This window comes from Aspergillus glaucus (genome assembly GCF_001890805.1).
Source record: "Aspergillus glaucus CBS 516.65 unplaced genomic scaffold ASPGLscaffold_8, whole genome shotgun sequence".
NCBI lineage: Eukaryota > Fungi > Ascomycota > Eurotiomycetes > Eurotiales > Aspergillaceae > Aspergillus > Aspergillus glaucus.
Window position 1 is genome coordinate 585,988 of NW_019170460.1, and position 16,048 is coordinate 602,035.

The 16,048-nt window shown below is 49.5% G+C and overlaps 9 protein-coding genes across 9 annotated transcripts in view; 5 read left to right on the forward strand and 4 right to left on the reverse strand.

Annotated features, from left to right (window-relative positions):
* The first annotated feature begins 392 nt into the window (after positions 1-392).
* On the forward strand, positions 393-1,076 carry ASPGLDRAFT_46106 (uncharacterized protein). Its single transcript, XM_022546386.1, has 2 exons — positions 393-535; positions 600-1,076. Exons 1-2 carry the CDS (start codon positions 451-453, stop codon positions 770-772), a joined length of 258 nt encoding a protein of 85 aa, XP_022401835.1. The 5' UTR covers positions 393-450; the 3' UTR covers positions 773-1,076.
* ASPGLDRAFT_34779 (uncharacterized protein) lies at positions 957-1,673 on the reverse strand (the record flags this gene model as incomplete). The annotated part of the gene is made up of 1 exon (XM_022544469.1): positions 957-1,673. The coding sequence occupies one exon, from the start codon at positions 1,671-1,673 to the stop codon at positions 957-959; it is 717 nt and encodes a 238-aa protein (XP_022401836.1).
* An 872-nt stretch (positions 1,674-2,545) lies between these two features.
* On the reverse strand, positions 2,546-4,774 carry ASPGLDRAFT_81625 (putative F-box protein (Pof7)). Its single transcript, XM_022550126.1, has 2 exons — positions 4,101-4,774; positions 2,546-4,038 (listed from the first exon to the last, which is right to left on the reverse strand). Exons 1-2 carry the CDS (start codon positions 4,494-4,496, stop codon positions 2,773-2,775), a joined length of 1,662 nt encoding a protein of 553 aa, XP_022401837.1. The 5' UTR covers positions 4,497-4,774; the 3' UTR covers positions 2,546-2,772.
* A 280-nt stretch (positions 4,775-5,054) lies between these two features.
* Positions 5,055-6,448, forward strand: ASPGLDRAFT_34781 (putative mitochondrial carrier protein; the record flags this gene model as incomplete). Its single annotated transcript, XM_022544470.1, has 2 exons — positions 5,055-5,181; positions 5,283-6,448. 2 exons carry the CDS (start codon positions 5,055-5,057, stop codon positions 6,446-6,448), a joined length of 1,293 nt encoding a protein of 430 aa, XP_022401838.1.
* Positions 6,449-7,502: 1,054 nt separating this feature from the next.
* hsp60 (chaperone ATPase HSP60) lies at positions 7,503-9,455 on the reverse strand (the record flags this gene model as incomplete). Its single annotated transcript, XM_022540509.1, has 3 exons — positions 7,503-9,019; positions 9,094-9,235; positions 9,354-9,455. 3 exons carry the CDS (start codon positions 9,453-9,455, stop codon positions 7,503-7,505), a joined length of 1,761 nt encoding a protein of 586 aa, XP_022401839.1.
* A 337-nt stretch (positions 9,456-9,792) lies between these two features.
* ASPGLDRAFT_1422398 (uncharacterized protein) lies at positions 9,793-11,248 on the reverse strand. Its single transcript, XM_022541760.1, has one exon. The coding sequence runs from the start codon at positions 11,048-11,050 to the stop codon at positions 9,842-9,844; it is 1,209 nt and encodes a 402-aa protein (XP_022401840.1). The 5' UTR covers positions 11,051-11,248; the 3' UTR covers positions 9,793-9,841.
* A 320-nt stretch (positions 11,249-11,568) lies between these two features.
* Positions 11,569-11,980, forward strand: ASPGLDRAFT_169799 (ATP synthase subunit epsilon family protein; the record flags this gene model as incomplete). The annotated part of the gene is made up of 3 exons (XM_022542699.1): positions 11,569-11,656; positions 11,719-11,833; positions 11,906-11,980. Exons 1-3 carry the CDS (start codon positions 11,628-11,630, stop codon positions 11,978-11,980), a joined length of 219 nt encoding a protein of 72 aa, XP_022401841.1. The 5' UTR covers positions 11,569-11,627.
* Positions 11,981-12,387: 407 nt separating this feature from the next.
* On the forward strand, positions 12,388-15,195 carry ASPGLDRAFT_147935 (N-alpha-acetyltransferase 35, NatC auxiliary subunit). Its single transcript, XM_022541946.1, has 6 exons — positions 12,388-12,473; positions 12,537-12,833; positions 12,908-13,144; positions 13,195-13,908; positions 13,959-14,057; positions 14,109-15,195. The coding sequence occupies exons 2-6, from the start codon at positions 12,696-12,698 to the stop codon at positions 15,030-15,032; spliced, it is 2,112 nt and encodes a 703-aa protein (XP_022401842.1). The 5' UTR covers positions 12,388-12,473; positions 12,537-12,695; the 3' UTR covers positions 15,033-15,195.
* The window catches only part of ASPGLDRAFT_65957 (Zn(II)2Cys6 transcription factor), a gene marked incomplete at both ends in the record, with an annotated part of 3,635 nt that continues 2,768 nt past the window's right edge, over positions 15,182-16,048 (forward strand). The window contains one exon of the mRNA XM_022548962.1: positions 15,182-15,206. Coding sequence (XP_022401843.1) covers positions 15,182-15,206 — 25 coding nt within the window. The remainder of the gene's footprint in view (positions 15,207-16,048) is intronic.

The window sequence follows — 16,048 nt, forward strand, 5'->3', positions numbered from 1 at the left end:
TTTTTTTTTTTTTTTTTCTCCCACAAGTGATATTGTACTACTCTGTACGGACTATTTAGTAAGATTATTAAATAACAAGCTGTCACGTTTATAGACTTTTGGGTACGATCTCGTACGGAGAAGATTGGCGAATCTCGAGCCGTTACAAGTATCTTAGGGTTATGCATAGATATATAGTCAATTCCCCGGCTTCCTGAGCTGTCTCTCTACATGGTTGATCAATTATTCTGCCATATTGAAGAGCAGAATACTAATGAGCTTCCGGGATCCGCTACGTTTACTGCAGCTGACAACGGAAACATATCAGACTCGACTCTGTACTCTGTACTGTATGACGAAGACGCGTAGCATTCGAATACTTAAACCCCCCAGTGCCTCAAGGTCAAGTCAATCAGAGCGACTCCCTTTTCCCTCTCACAATTCTCACACAAGAAGCTGAAATCCTCAAAAATGCAACTGATTAATCTTCTTGGGGCCTTGTTGCTGGCCGGCGTAGCCACGGCAGCAGCCATGCCTCAATCCATGTCAAACAATGGCAAGTATATGCTATTCAGCATTCCTAAGTAAAGAAAGATACTAAGGGAGGAAATAAAACACAGACAATGCCCAATCCATGACAGCCGCTGCCGCACCCCCAGGTTGCCGCTGGGTAGGAAAAGCCCCGATCTGCGGGGGTAGCTGCAACGGTAATGAGGCAGAAAGAGAACGTGATATCAGGGGGGATGGTGCAGCTTGCCAGACGGGTAAGAAGGTGCTCTGCTGTAGGAGATGAGCTTTAGGAGATTTATAATGTGATGGTGGATGGTGTACGGAGTCTATATTAAGTGAACGATGAATGGATTTTGTTTGTATTTAGTCGACACTGCTATTGCTATCATGATCATCCAACTGGCAGATATATTGGCCATATAATTTACACCAAAAGACACCATTGCCTCAAGTCATTAAACAGCCATTCAGACAGACGGGCAATGCGCATTTGGATCTTCCCAAACAGGCACATCAGAGTCATGCACCTGCTTAAACTTAAACGGATGACAAGCAGTAACAGTTCCAACCCTCGACATTCCTTCGTCATTGAAGTACACACACCCAGAATTCGAGGTAGCAATGTACATAACCTGCCATTCATCATCCCCCTCTCCACCAGGCGGAAGATGACCGGGCTTCTTTCCATCGCCCTCGCACTCGTCTATGCCTGCCATAGATGCCTGACCATTGTTCTTATCATCACCTTTATGGCCGTTGGCGACCCGGATCAAAAACCGACTGCCTCCATCGTAGTATTCATTGTCGCCGAGAGTGACCTTGTCATAGTTTGTCTTCCAGTAGATGCTACGATCGAACGGATCGAAGGCCGAGATCTGGAAGCCCTTGCTGTCTCGGCGGCAGTCCTGGTTGAGATTCCAGATGGTGGGCTCCACATCTTTGCGGGCCCAGAGGACGCCGTCTTCGTAAGTGATGTTGCCGTGGACCTCGTTGTGGAGGATTACCTGAGCTATGGTTTTGAGGCCGTCTTCGGTGGTGTGCAGCCCTTGGTCGTAGTAGTGGTTGGTGTTCAAACCGTGGAGGATGGATTCGGCGGAGCGTAGGACGTCTGCATTGTTTCTGAAAACGGCAGAGGCGGTTGCGAGGGGAACGAGGGCTGAGAGGAGAGCTGTAGAGGCCTTCATTTTGGACAGGGGTTTGAAGTGGTTACAGAATGGAGTCTGTGAGTTATGTGTAGGGAGTAGTGTTCTTATAAATAACAATTCTCTGGGGCGTGACAACAACCCCGACAGTTTCTGTGTCCTTCAGGTTCATGTTCAGCTGGATTAGTCCTGCTGATCTGCACTACGGTGGAGGTGGTTGGCTGATCTTCGCCTCCACAGCTCAGCCCATCTTGGTTCTCCGAGATGAACGATAGCAGGACTTGGAAGGATTTCAGTAACGCATATCGTGGCTCTATTCCGTTGTTGTATCTCTTCCCATATGTCAATAACCCTCCCTACTCTGCCCTATACTCCTTCCTCCAGTGCTATAATAATAGGGTTGCGTACTTCAGTGAAACTTCGGCTCCACTGTAGCTGAGAACAGCTTATCAGAATATTATGTAACTGCCATTTCAGTCCAAGCAAGTAACGATCGGCTCAGCTGAGCATTAAGCTCTTGAGTCCAGTATGGATGCGCTGTGTGCGCACTCCACAGTGCTACTCCAGATGTTCCACGGTCAGATGACTCAGGTCAATGACAGACTGAAGAACCTCTCGCCACCTCCCACTTAAACCTCTTTCCAAAATGCAACCAACCTTCTTCAAGCCTTGATGCTGTCCAGTATGGGCATGGCAGTAGTCATGAACAGCATCCCGGTTGAATGAACCCCAAATCAAAGTACTTGAGAGTACGGAGTACTAGAAAAACAAGACAGCCAACGACCAATCCTTCTCAGAAACCAATGACCATAACTCTGCTCTCAGTTATTATGCAGATGGACTCTTCGACGACTGTTACTGGGGAGGAAAATCGCCATTCTGCAGGGGTGAATATTGCCCTGGAGAGCAGGTTACGGGAGTTGATCGTACAGGGGATGGCAAGACTTGCTGGACCGGTGTCAAGGTGCTATGTTGTGAGAAGGTGCCTCGTCATCCTGATGATGATGATTGACGATTTGCCTCTTTACAAATATATCTGCCGTTCCTATTTGACAAATCATGGCCTATACACTATTCACATGTCTATTCCCAATAATTTTATAACTGACAAGATCATCAGTATCTAGTATCGTAAGTCGTATCAATTCATACCCCACCCCCGAACACGCCGGAACACAAATGCCCGGTCATTCCGCAGCCCAAACTCAGCCCAGTCATCCGTGAGGTTATTATAACTCCAATACCCCTTCCAAGCCAGCTTCGTATTCTTGGCCGGGTTGGGTGGTGAAACATTGGAGTTCGCAGGCTTGGTTCCACCAGAAGATGACCGCAAGGCCAAATGGAGCGTGTAGATGTACTTCGGACCAACTCCTTCGGTTTCAATGATGATGTCTCGAGAATCATTTTCGACGCCTTCCGGGGTTTTACCTAGTAACGATGGGTCTGGTGCCAGCTCGGGCCTGGCGTTCGGGTTTGGTGGGTCTGGTAGCGTAGTCGGTTTGACCAGGTGCCACCGGCCCCGGTGGGTGTATTTCAACGCTGCCATTGCTACAGGAGGAACATAATCGGATGATCCGGCGGTTTTATGACCGGAGTCCGATGGCTTTTGTTGCTGTTGCTGCTGTCGATGAGAAGTTCCTCGTGCCATCATCACATTTTCCTTGTTTATGTATGGAACCACATCTAGCGGCGGCGTGGTGCTCAGCAGCGAAAGAACAGTTCCATCTGGGTAGAATCGTAGGTATCGGTAGTAGGTTATGATGTGAATGGGGCTGTTCCACGATACGTTCTGGTATGCGGAGGCTCCACCGGGTCGGGTATAGTTGGCCGTGCTGATATAGATCCCTGTGAAACGGATCCGGGGAAGCATTTGGAAGACTTCGCTCCATGAATCAAACGGACTCGGGATCTGTAATGGTGTATCAAAAGGAAATGGAGTGTAACGAGGAGCAAGCGTGTATTCTGGGTTACCAAACACGTCGCAAGCAAACGAATAGTGCATCGATTTAAACCCGAACTCTGATCCCTGGCAAAGCCGTCTCCAGATGTGTTGGTCATGTGCGAAATGGTATGCCAGACGTTTACACACGAACGATATCCGACCAAAAGCTGCCGGGTCCATCAAAGCCACATGCTTCAGAATCTCAACAATAACTTCAGACGGGACTTTGGCAATAGGGCACGGGGGCGGAGGTGTGTTTTCGATTTCAGGTTCGGCCGGCGGGATGGGTAAATGCGCAAAGGATGCGATGAGGTCGGGCGTTGGTAGAATATCGGATTTCTCTTCGTCTTGTTTCACTGTTGTAGTACTAGCAGTTGGAGCATTGGGACCAGGAGGCTGTGTGGGTTTCTTCCATGCCCAGGCAAAATGCTTGTCGCGGTAAGATTTATCGACAGTCGAGTCTAACTGTACAGCAAGCATGGTTAGTATTATCAACAAGCAGTCGTAATCAAACAATATTATCCTACCCGGTAGGCCTTGCGGTAGAGTTGCAGACTGTCTCCCAAGCTACCCTCCTCCTCCTTTTGCACCGCTTTTTCGAAATGCTCCAGAGCCGAACTGGGCTCTTTCTCTGGAACTCGAGGATGAAACGCATCCTCGTCAGCCAGACTCATATGCCCAATTTGCTGCACAATCTCCTCCTGTTCCGCCGGAGGAGCCAGGATCCCATCATCCTCGTCTTCATCCTTGCGCTCCGATGCTTCGTGGCGAGTGGGGGGAAATTGACCCAATCGGGCTGTCGTTGTCGATGTTGGCGCAGGTGCTCCGGGTTTAGGGGGGCCTGACCTGGCAGGCCTCGTCCTCTGCGCAACCTCTTCGCGCCACTGGCGTCGAAACGACTCGAGTTCTGCGTTGTCCGCCATGATTTTGATAGACCGGCGCTTTAGATTGATAAGCTGGCGGGGTTTTCTCCGGATCGCGATCAGCTCCAGGACTGCAGGTCAAACAACAATTTTAGTATATATTTAATATCAATCGTCACAAGCATAGAGCCATTGTGTCTCCATTGACTGTCCGCGACTAGTAGTAAGATTGTCTCGATGCAAGTTGTTGTTGTAAAGAAGAATCTCCGATCGGGAGGAGACGGTGCTTATCTCCGGCGCTAAACCATGTTTGGAACAGCGCCACCCGCCGACTTTTCTCGCATTTTGCCAGTGACGCATCGGAGAGTAGAGACTAGAGAGACTCTCAGTTACTCAGTTTGATATCAATTCCAGAGTCAATCACTGACTCAGTCTCGTCTCGCATAGCCGACGTGTTTGCAGTGAGAAAAGGGGAAGACTCCGAATCAACGTCCGGTGCTGGGTCTGATCTTACGCGTGGGGACCGATACCGCTCTCGAAGGCAAACGGCCGACAGGCAGATAAGACAACTCTATAAGACACAGAGAGTCATGCTACTTTCCTGAAAATACTTTCACAATGGCGGCTACAAATGGAACGGGAGCTACTCCTGCCCCTCAGGCTGTCAACCAAATCTCAGAGGACGTCTCAGTCTCGCAGCGCATGGTGTCTGCGACCCTTGGAAGCATCCTGACGTCTGTACTAGGTGAGTGACTGGCTGCACTGGTTTCCTAGAGATTAGGAAGACTAGATTTATTCGCGATTCTCTTATCTACGTACGAGAAGCTAATGTGTTTGCGACTGCAGTAACTCCTCTCGATGTCGTCCGCGTTCGCCTACAATCCCAATACCCTACGAACAAAACCAACAAGACCTCTCCCTACACCTCCCACTCAATACAGAATTTGAAGAATGCGCCTCCTAACCTGGGAGTTACAGCATGCTGTCGAGAAGTGTTTTGGATCGGCCAGAATGCCGAGATATGCATAGCCGGGCCGGGTGCGGGAACCCTGGGGAACGCACCCCCGGCTGAGATAGACTGTGCAGTCGAAGAGACCCGGAGGAGGACATTTACATCGACACTGGATGGATTACGGAAAATTGCTCGAAATGAAGGGACATTGACGCTTTGGCGCGGCCTCAGTCCGACCCTGATGATGGGGATCCCGGCAAATATCATCTACTTTGCCGGGTACGACTGGCTACGATCGGACGATCGCAGTCCCATCAAACGATCCTTCCCCGATACATATGCCCCGTTTGTCGCAGGCACTACTGCAAGAATTGCGGCAGCGTCGGCCATCAGTCCCATTGAGATGTTTCGGACGCGACTGCAGGCCACCTCCGGCTCCGGTTCCGGAACGGGGCATTTCAAGGAAACCCTCGAGGATCTATACCATATGACCCAGGTTAGAGGGTATAGCTCACTCTGGCGAGGATTAACTCTGACAATGTGGCGCGACGTACCATTTTCTGGTTTATATTGGTGGGGTTATGAAGAAGTGAAGACTTTCCTCATGGACGCCCGCAAGAGGGCCCAAGGGCAACATATCTTGCCTGCCGCACAACAACAGCCACTGGAGCCAGACGCACCCACATTCATTGAAAGCTTTATCGCAGGCGCAACATCCGGCTCTCTCGCCGCGTTCGTCACGACCCCATTCGATGTGGGGAAGACCCGACAGCAAGTATTCCGGCACATGGGGGACGCATCACCACCCTCAGCAGTATCTGGAGGTAGTGCAATAGCAAACCTTCGACCCGAACAACTCTCGTTACCAAAGTTCCTGATGCACATCTTCCGCGAAGAGGGTACGGCAGGACTTTTCCGGGGCTGGGTTGCGCGGTGTTTGAAAGTAGCCCCGGCATGTGCTATTATGATCTCGACATATGAGCTCGGGAAGAAGATGGCTCGAGGTGTGAATGAGCGGCATCATGCTAGCTTACCAGAGTCTGATTCTGATTCTGCATAATAGATACCTCTCGCTCCACGCTGTCCTCAGACCTAACCTTCACTTCTACCTCCCATGACGCCGATTTTGCTTGACATTCTCACTACATATACCTGTGAATACGTACACTCACCAAGCATTGCTATCATCCTCTGCATCTCCTACTTCAATTTTCTTACCTCATTTTTTGTTTTTGTTTCATATCTTGCAAAGCCGGCGTGTGACTGTTAGACTTTTTTGGATCCACTCACCTCATCTCATTATATTGGTTTAATGTTTGATGATATCGCATCTCCTTTCCCTTTTCTTGAATTTTATAGATTTCCATTCCCACCCGAGAAGACAAAGTGGCTGTCTTGTTTTGTTTTCATTCAAAAGCATTTTGGCAAATCTGAAAACGATGCACATATATCTTGAAATCTCCTCTCTGTACTCTATACTTTTTCTCTTTTCACATTTTTTCTCTGTACTTTTTTACATTCGATGCCCATGTTGGCTGGGGCCCGGTGTCGACCAGGTTATTGATACGTTCTACTTTGTATGTTCTGTTACTCAATACCAGTATGCGATTACAGCCATGGGAAACCCCACAAGCCAAGCAAAGTAAAGACAATTGCAGCCTAAGGACTCCGTAGCATAAACTCATATACTGCGAACTCTATGAAGTACGTTACTTGGCTAATATTAGCTACGGCTACAGTAGTGTTACCAAGTCCAGTTGAAAGTCGTCATGCCCATGAACATTAATTTTTAAAAGAAACTCAAAACACCGCAGCCAGACCCAGACCGCGGCGCACATAAAGTACATGATATGATACACAGGACTCCCTGAGACTTTTCTTTTTCGTACCCAACATTGCAGAGTGGAGATGACATGAAGGAAAAAAAAAAAAAAGGAAATGCGTCAAATCGGAGAGAAACGTCACAAAAGGTATACGTTTAAGACATTAATACACAAAAGGAAAATAACATAAATATAAATACTCAAACACATGCTCAAAGTATGCAAGAGACGCTCGGAAAACGAAAAGGCCCGGGGAGAAAGGAAGTTAGGCTATAGATGACCTGGGCGAGCTTAGAACATGCCGCCGCCCATGCCACCCATACCGCCCATACCGCCCATGCCACCGGCAGGGGCAGCAGGGCCCTTCTCCTCAGGGGCCTCAACGATAGCGACCTCGGTGGTACCAAGCAGAGAGGCAACACCGCTGGCGTCAACGAGAGCAGTGCGGACGACCTTGAGAGGGTCGACGATACCGGCAGCGATGAGGTCGACGTACTCGCCCTTGGAGCTGTCGAAGCCACGGTTGAAGTCCTTGGCGTAGTCGTCGGTGAGCTTGCCGACAATAACGCTACCCTCCAGACCGGCATTCTCGACAATGGTGCGAGCGGGGCGGGTGATGGCGTTCTTGATGATGCTAACACCGAGCTGCTGGTCGAAGTTGGCAGTGTTGACCTTCTCAAGGCCGTTGGCGGAGGCCTTGAGGAGGGCAGTACCACCACCGGGGAGGATACCACCCTCGACGGCAGCGCGAGTAGCGTTCAGGGCGTCAACAACGCGGTCCTTCTTCTCACCGACCTCGACCTCGGAGGAGCCACCAACCTTGATGACGGCAACACCACCAGAGAGCTTAGCGAGACGCTCCTGGAGCTTCTCCTTCTCGTACTCAGAGGTGGTGGGGTCAGCCATGACACCACGGATCTGCTCGCAGCGCTGAGCAAGGCTGTCCTTGCTACCCTCACCGTTCAGGATGATGGTGTCCTCCTTGGTGATGGCGATGGAACCGGTGGAACCGAGCATGTCAGGGGTGAGCTTCTCGAGCTTGAGGTCAAGCTCGTCAGTGAAGACGGTACCGTTGGTGAGGACACCAAGGTCACCAAGGACGCTCTTGCGGTTGTCACCGAAGCCAGGGGCCTTGACGGCAGCAACCTGGAGCTGACCACGGAGCTTGTTCAGGATGCAGACAGCGAGAGCCTCACCCTCAATGTCCTCAGCAATGATGACGAGGGGACGGCGGAGGGTGGTGGAGGCCTCGAGGGCGGGGATGATGTCCTGGACAGCGGAGATCTTCTTCTCAGAGAGCAAGATGAGGGGCTTCTCGAACTCGACCTTCTGGGACTTGGCGTCGGTGATGAAGTAGGGCGAGGTGTATCCACGGTCGAAGCGCATACCCTCAGTGACCTCAAGCTCGTCCTCAAGAGTCTTGCCCTCCTTGACGGTGATGACACCCTCCTTGCCAACCTTCTCCATAGCGGTGGAGATCAGCTTGCCGATCTGGGTGTCACCGTTGGCGGAAATGGTAGCGACCTGAGCAATCTCCTCGCCGGTGGTGATGTCACGCTTGTTCTGCTGGAGGTAGACGACGACGGCGTCAACAGCAGCCTGGATACCGCGGCGCAGGTCCATGGGGTTGCAGCCAGCGGCAACGTTCTTGACGGTCTCGGAGAAGATGGCACGAGCAAGGACGGTGGCGGTGGTGGTACCGTCACCAGCGAGTTCGTTGGTCTTGGAAGCGACATCCTGGAGGAGACGAGCACCAAGGTTCTCGTACTTGTCCTGGAGCTGGATGGCCTTGGCAACAGTCACACCATCTATTGACGTCAGTTTGGGCCCCTTTTTTAAAGAACAAAGTCATTCCTCGAGGATTTATGGACGGATAGCATACCCTTGGTGATCTTGGGCGAGCCGTAGGGCGACTCAATCAGGACATTGCGACCCTTAGGACCAAGAGTCGAAGTGACAGCCTTGGCAAGAGTGTCGATACCCTTGAGGAGCTGAGCACGAGCTTCAACACCGAACTTGAGTTCCTAGAGAGCACAAGCGACGTTAGCGAGGTCACCACAGGAAGCTTCGGGAGCTGCGGAACACGAATATGGCACAATTGTGCGCCATCAATTGAACCGCCAATTTCTCGAAAAAACGTACCTTGTGAGCAAATCTTTGCTGCTGGAGGTTGAAACCCGAAGATCTGGCAATGGGAGCACGCTTTGCAGCGGCAGAGAGACGGGCAGAGAAAGCACGCTGCATCTGCATCTTGGAAGGGGGAGGTGGGGGTAGACGAAATTAGGAATAAATAAGGATAAATCAATTAACCCAAGCTAGAACTCCCAGAACAGCAATAGGTCTGGAGAGAGAAGGGGAAAGAAAGAGGAAAAAGAGGAAAGGAGGTGACGAAGAGAAAGAGAGAAAAGACGAAAGAGGAGAAGATGAAGCCAAAGTCTCGAAATTTTTCCAGGCGTTTCTCGATCCCCGGATGCTTGGCGGCAGAACCGCCTAGAAGCTCACGTGACTCGTTCCCGAGGGAATACCCTCGGATGGTCGGAACGGGCAAGTCAATACATTTACAACTTTTTAGAGTAAGAAATCGTTTATGATGATTGATATTGCTTAGCAAATTAATGAGTAACTATGGCTTATGGATAATGGAAATAATTGCTCTCATCCAGAGCCTCCAAAGACATGTAAAGTTCATCCGCATCTATAAGATCATGGCAGACACTGTTATCTCTCTGCTCACAGGCAAAATCCGAATTCACCGGCCCAGCTGTCTCATTTATATCGAATTGAATTGGCTCGTGCGAGTACTGAACGTATTCCGGGTAGATTGCTCGTTGATGTTCCGTATATGAAATAAGAGGACGGGCCTGCACCGGTACGTACGAAGCCAATGTGAACGATGCATCTTCAACGCAGAGACCAGGAACACCCTCCGTAGATATGCAATTTGTAGACATATCGCTTGTTTCCGAAAGATCCAAGAACTCGTCAATCTCTTGAACGTGGGGCGAATAGCAACCCCGAGAAGGTTCCAGACAAATGGTCTCACCAGCTGGACTATCTGATCTTGAAATGAAAGCATCAAAGGGCGGTAGGTAGTCCTGGGAGATGCATGCTATCCCGCACTCATATATGGGTGAGCCGACGCTTGCAGGAGATTCAGGTATAGATGAATATGGTGACGCATAATACGACTCCAAGGAATTAGAGCGGAAAGATATCTCGTCAGGGGTAAACTGATTGCTCGGCGTAATTGTGCTTTGAATATCTTGATTGAGATTTGATTCGAAAGCGTGTTTGATATCTGCATCCTCCACCGACTGATATATGGTCATTTCCTCCCTGTAATGACTTGCGCCTTGAGAATGAATCATTCTGTCGTACCCGTAGTCAACCATTCTGGAAGTATGCCATTGGACAATGTGTTTTGTTGTCGTTTCTGTATTCGCAAATGCCAGATGCGAAACGCTTGCAAGTGACTCCAACAAGAAAATGACGAATCTCTTGCAATTCAAGCAACAAAACGTGTGTACTTCGAATGACTCTTGTTTTGGTGATAATGATACCTTGATGTTGACCGCCGACCCAGGGTTTAGCAATGTTGCGTCACACAGTGATGAAACGTCAAAAGAAGGAAATAATGAGCAGTGAGAAAATAAAGTCGACTTCATGTCTTCAGGCTTCCTATGGTTACGGGGCAACCTGTCCAGTGAATCATCATCGTGTTTGCTTGGTTCGTTTGATATTTGAGAAAATGTTAGATCAGTTTGCATCTGGAAAAGCGAAGATGACAAACACAAGACGCGAGGAGCGTCTATCCATATTTCATGTTGAAGCAAGTACATAGGACAGTTGATGATGCGAATAGAAGCGATGGCGCTTTGGTGTCAATGGATATAACAGTCGCTTCATTGGCGAGGATGAGGACCTTAATTCAGGACACGAAAATTCCCATCTTTGCCAGCAAGCCCGGTTCCATGTCTGCCCCAGTATCAGCTATTAGTCGTATCGTGCTATTCATGATTGCACCCAGTCGAAATAGCGGTTAGTCGTAGGTGTTCAAATACATTTCAGAGTTCTCTGTATAGGTCCTGTGATGGGATTCCCCCGCGGAGAAAATCTGAGAGGTGACCACTCGGAACTCCATCATTAGGAGAATAAATGTACCAGAGCAAGCACGAGCAAATCCTTTGGACTATGCCATGGCAATAATAATAAATCAACCGAATCAAGCGCAGAAATGCGACTGCGATGTCGCTCATGTCGTCGGGGAATCTCGTCTGATCACGTGGATCACATGACCATCGTCCCGATCCTCCGAACCCGCGCCGCTCCAAAGCTTCAACACTCACAGTCCCGACGACCGTTTGACTCCCCTCTGTCTCCAAATCGAACCTCCGCATTCCTCAATTCACCGTCAAGATGTCCTTCTGGAAAGCCGCTGGTCTGACGTATGCCTTTCCTTTCCCCGACAATGCCGCTTCGACCCATGACTGACGCTCTCTTGGAATAGCTACAACCGCTACATGGCCGTCGCTGCCCGTACGGTCCGCCGCTCTCTCAAGGAGGAGCCCCGTGCCGCCGCTGAGCGTCGTGGCCAGATGGACCTGAAGTTCGCCAAGTGGGAGGTTCGTTCTACCCTTTGCGCTGGTACGAGTTGATTGAGTTTTGGCTGACGGATTTTCTCTTTTCGGTAACAGAACGGCAAGCAGGGTGAGGCCAAGTCGCTCGCCCAGAATAACCAGGCCGCCATGGCTGCTCAGGCCGAGAAATAAACGATTCCCCCCGCCGCGAAGTTGATACGATGATATAAAAGCATGGTTATGGGCGGAAGGATGGTGTCGCACAGTGGAGGGTTTATCCGAGTGAAGGAGCGGATACTCTGTAGCAATATTGGTCCGATTGTGTGGCAGAAATAGAGAATTGAATTATTTTGCCATAACTCAATTGCTTCCGAGTAAAACCAAACGATTGCCGTAGTCTTTGGATATGCATATCTTACTGTACCCGCCGTATGACACTTTCTGCGGCGGGCGGGAGGTTCTTGTTCCGCCCAACTCCCCGCCTCCCCTCGTTCGGCCTCCTCGTTTTCGTCTCCATATCTTTTCGAAAACACTTTTTATTCCATATCAATTAGGCGGCAGATTGAAAAACATTGCCGTGCTTGTCCCATGCTGCCGAACAACCAAGTCCGCGTCTCGTCGACGCGGGTCGTTTCGCAGACTGTCTGCAGCGACATCACTGACAAGTTCACCAATGCTGCCTCGAGTAAAGCCTTTTTATTATCTCCGTCCTGGATCGCGGATCGCTGACGCTTTTTTCTTTTGACAGAACTGAGCACGGGTCAACTCGTCAAAGATGAATACTTTACGCTGTTTGAGGCGGTGGGTGCATTGGAGGTGTGTCGCCGTTTAGATCCTTACCTGCTGACGCGGGACAATAGTCGACCCTCGATCGATAGCTGATAATGATTCGGATTCGTCGCAGATTATGGACTCGAAGATGGACAGCGGATACATTGGCCCCGGGGAGAACCAAGCGCAAGCCTTAGAAGACGACTACGATGTCACACGAGAACTGACGCCGGAGGAAATGTTGGGTATCATGGACGAATTGCTTTGCCATGAGGTGGGTGCAGCTCGATTTACTGGGACCTTTGTCACATAGGGCTCTCGCTGAATTATGAATGTGGTGATGGGCAGATGGCATGGCACATGGGACACCCGCTCTCTCAAACACTCTTTACATCGCTATACCTCGACAAGTTATTATGGCCGGTACCGAAGACTGTCGAGGAAGCTCGATTCGACCGCGCGAACACGAATAGCGAAAAGGAAGGATCGCCATTATTACATGTTGTTCTGCGCGCATACTGTCTGGCCTTGGTCAAGGCTTGTGACTTTGTTCATGACCGCATTTCCCATGAATATTACTATGAGGCAAGTCGCATATTGCTGCGTCAAGATACATATTTACTAACCGTGCCTAGGAGGAAGACTTCGTGACCCAACTCTACAATCGCACACTCTTGTCCCAGTTTGACATGGCGCACTTCGTGAAGTTGATCGACCAGGCGATTTCGTGGATTGACGAGCAGGAGGATACGATTGATGGTAAATTGCGAGATGCTATCAAATCCAGGTTATCTCTTCGACGCAGTTTGCTCCATGCACTGGATGAAGATGAGGATATTAAGACAAAATCGACGGAGCACTTTACAACTTGCTTGCCGCATGTGTCCTCGTTGTCAGAATCTGGTTCACTGGGAAAGCGGATACCTGAAGCTTTTAGCGAAAAGATTCAACGGAAACTGGCTAGCACGGTCCCTCCCCGGCCCATTGTGAGGATCAGCTTCGAGGATGCGCTGGCGCATCTGAAACGCTTGTGTCAGGATGCTATTGATCTCAGAGAGGTTCTTGACTATCGTGGGCCTCACAATCTCAGAGTTACTATCTGGACCTTGCTGTCTAGAAAGCCCCAGCCGTCTGTCTATATTCGAGCATTCACTCAGGCCCTCCTTGTCAATAACACGAACATCCTTGGGTCTATTCCGGTTAAAGACTTCCTGTACAGTGACCTGACGGAGCTTGTCTTTCCATCCAGTGTGCTGCTTCAATCGAACACAGATGAAACAGAGATGCCTTCTGATCCACGATTCCAAATTGCTAAGCATATGGATGGTTTTGTTAAGCGATTTGGACAAGTGAGTTTCTTGACATATGGACCCTTTGGCATTTGGCTCACTATTTGCAGCCATTTGTCGATACGTATCGATGTGCCTCTCTCAACCGATGTCGCGTTCGTCGCACACTGTGCCATACTGTAGTTGACTGGGATCAGCTGCAGATGGAGGTATTTTATTCGCCAATTCCTCATAAAGCAACGTTTCTAACCAGTTTATAGGCCGAAGACCTCGATGAGCAACTGCGCACACTAAGTCGAGAACCACCACTACCCCTACCCAACGGCGATACAACCTATTCATATCCTCTTAGCAGCTGGACATACCATCAAAAGCTATGCCAATTTCGATCGATAATCCAACTCGGATTCGAGCTCTCGATATACTCGCCAGAAGAGCTCCCTGGGATGTACTGGTATCTTTCACACATTTGCTCGACGCATCTGGGCCATATAGACCGGATCCGCACATTCATTGCTTCTACGGCTAAGCGCAATCTTTCATCGTTGATTGGAAAGAAGCGCCATGCTTTGGAGCAACAACTTGCCGCCCAAAGATCGCTCCGACTGCTCGAACGATTAACCACGCAAATCGTCGCAGTTGACGCCTTTGCGATTTCCCTGCATGCCCTGTATGTTTTACTCGTCCGCCACAATATCCTCCCAACCGCTTCATCCGCGCACGCATATTCGAGCGAAAGATTACGGTACCAACTCCGCATGAAGCCTTTTCTGCCGGTCTCACTGCCGGAGCTGGTTCCGTACGAGGAATTCCGTCGGGAAGCCGTCTTGGAGGGGGACAGTGACACGATCGTCCTGGACCGTGCGACGCGCGCCATCTCGGAAGCGCGAAAAGCCTGGGAGGCCACCCTCGCTCACGGGCCTTTCCTCCCCGACTCTGACGGAAAGGTCAACAAGGCTCCGGCCATTGAGGAGGACTGGAAACGGGACATCAAAGATACCATGAAGGCGTGTATCGGGGCGAGTATTGCCATTGAAAGTGTGAAGAAGGCTTTGGCTGGGCGTAAAGATTCGTCAGATTCACCCTCAACTCCAATTGGCCTTCGCGTTGAGATTCCCGGAATTGGATCGAAAGCCCGATGGCATGACTGGTGGGCAGTACCGCAGGTGTCTCCGGCCAAATGATCTGATCTCGATAAAAATCTTCATGTAATTTTCTTGGCTACATTTCTGGACTAGTGTATTTAGATCTGAGTGGTTTGATTGATTGGATCTAGAAATACAGTGACATGACGATAGATTGATTAGATCTAATTAAGGGCCACAGCGCTATAATGACCACCTTCCCTTTTCTCCATCGTACATGATTGCATGATATTAGGCATACCGGCATATTAGCATTAGCAGCAATCTGATTCTTCAGCCATGGTACAGCATTTCCCAACAGAGTAGCTTGTTCCACAAGAACCGTGGGAAGCGACTGTTATGTTATCGGAGAATCTCTTTTATTTCTTTCATAGCCACCACCATACTATTAGATCTGGATAACGCTTAATATAACATTCCAATCCCTGCTCGGAAGCCACCAGTGATTGCCAATGATTTACTAAAGCGAACGGAAAAAGTACATTATTGCTACTGTTTGGGCACGGCACATGTCAGCCATACATACTCCCAGAACGGCTGTCCCTCCGTATCCGAGAGGAGGATCAGATCAGTTGAATTCCTGAGCCCGACTATTTGCTACTTTATTTCCTCATTGTTAATCCTCTTTACCTCCTTCTTAATGGCCCAAATCCGCATTGGGTAAATCCCTGCTTACATTGACTTGTCGATGGCGATTCTCCGGTGCTGAGACGTGAGTGACTTATATTTATGACTGACAGCCTAACCTGACGCCGGACAATTTTTTTTTTTTCGTTTTCCCCTAACGGCTTTTCTTATTCCTCTGGGATATAAAAATCAATTCTAAAAATATGCTTATTTGTTACAATCCTGACTTGTCTCTTTTTTTCTTACTCAGTTCCTCTTCTATACTCTAGCTCCCTCTCCTTACCACCTCTCCCTCGATCGTGCGGAGTAGGTGAGTGAGCACCACTGAAAAAAAAAAAAAAAAAAAAAAAAAACAGACCCGAATCTGATAGCCCGTAAACGATAAAAAAAAAAGTAGCGTCTAGTCTCTTTCTTTCTTCTTTCTTCTG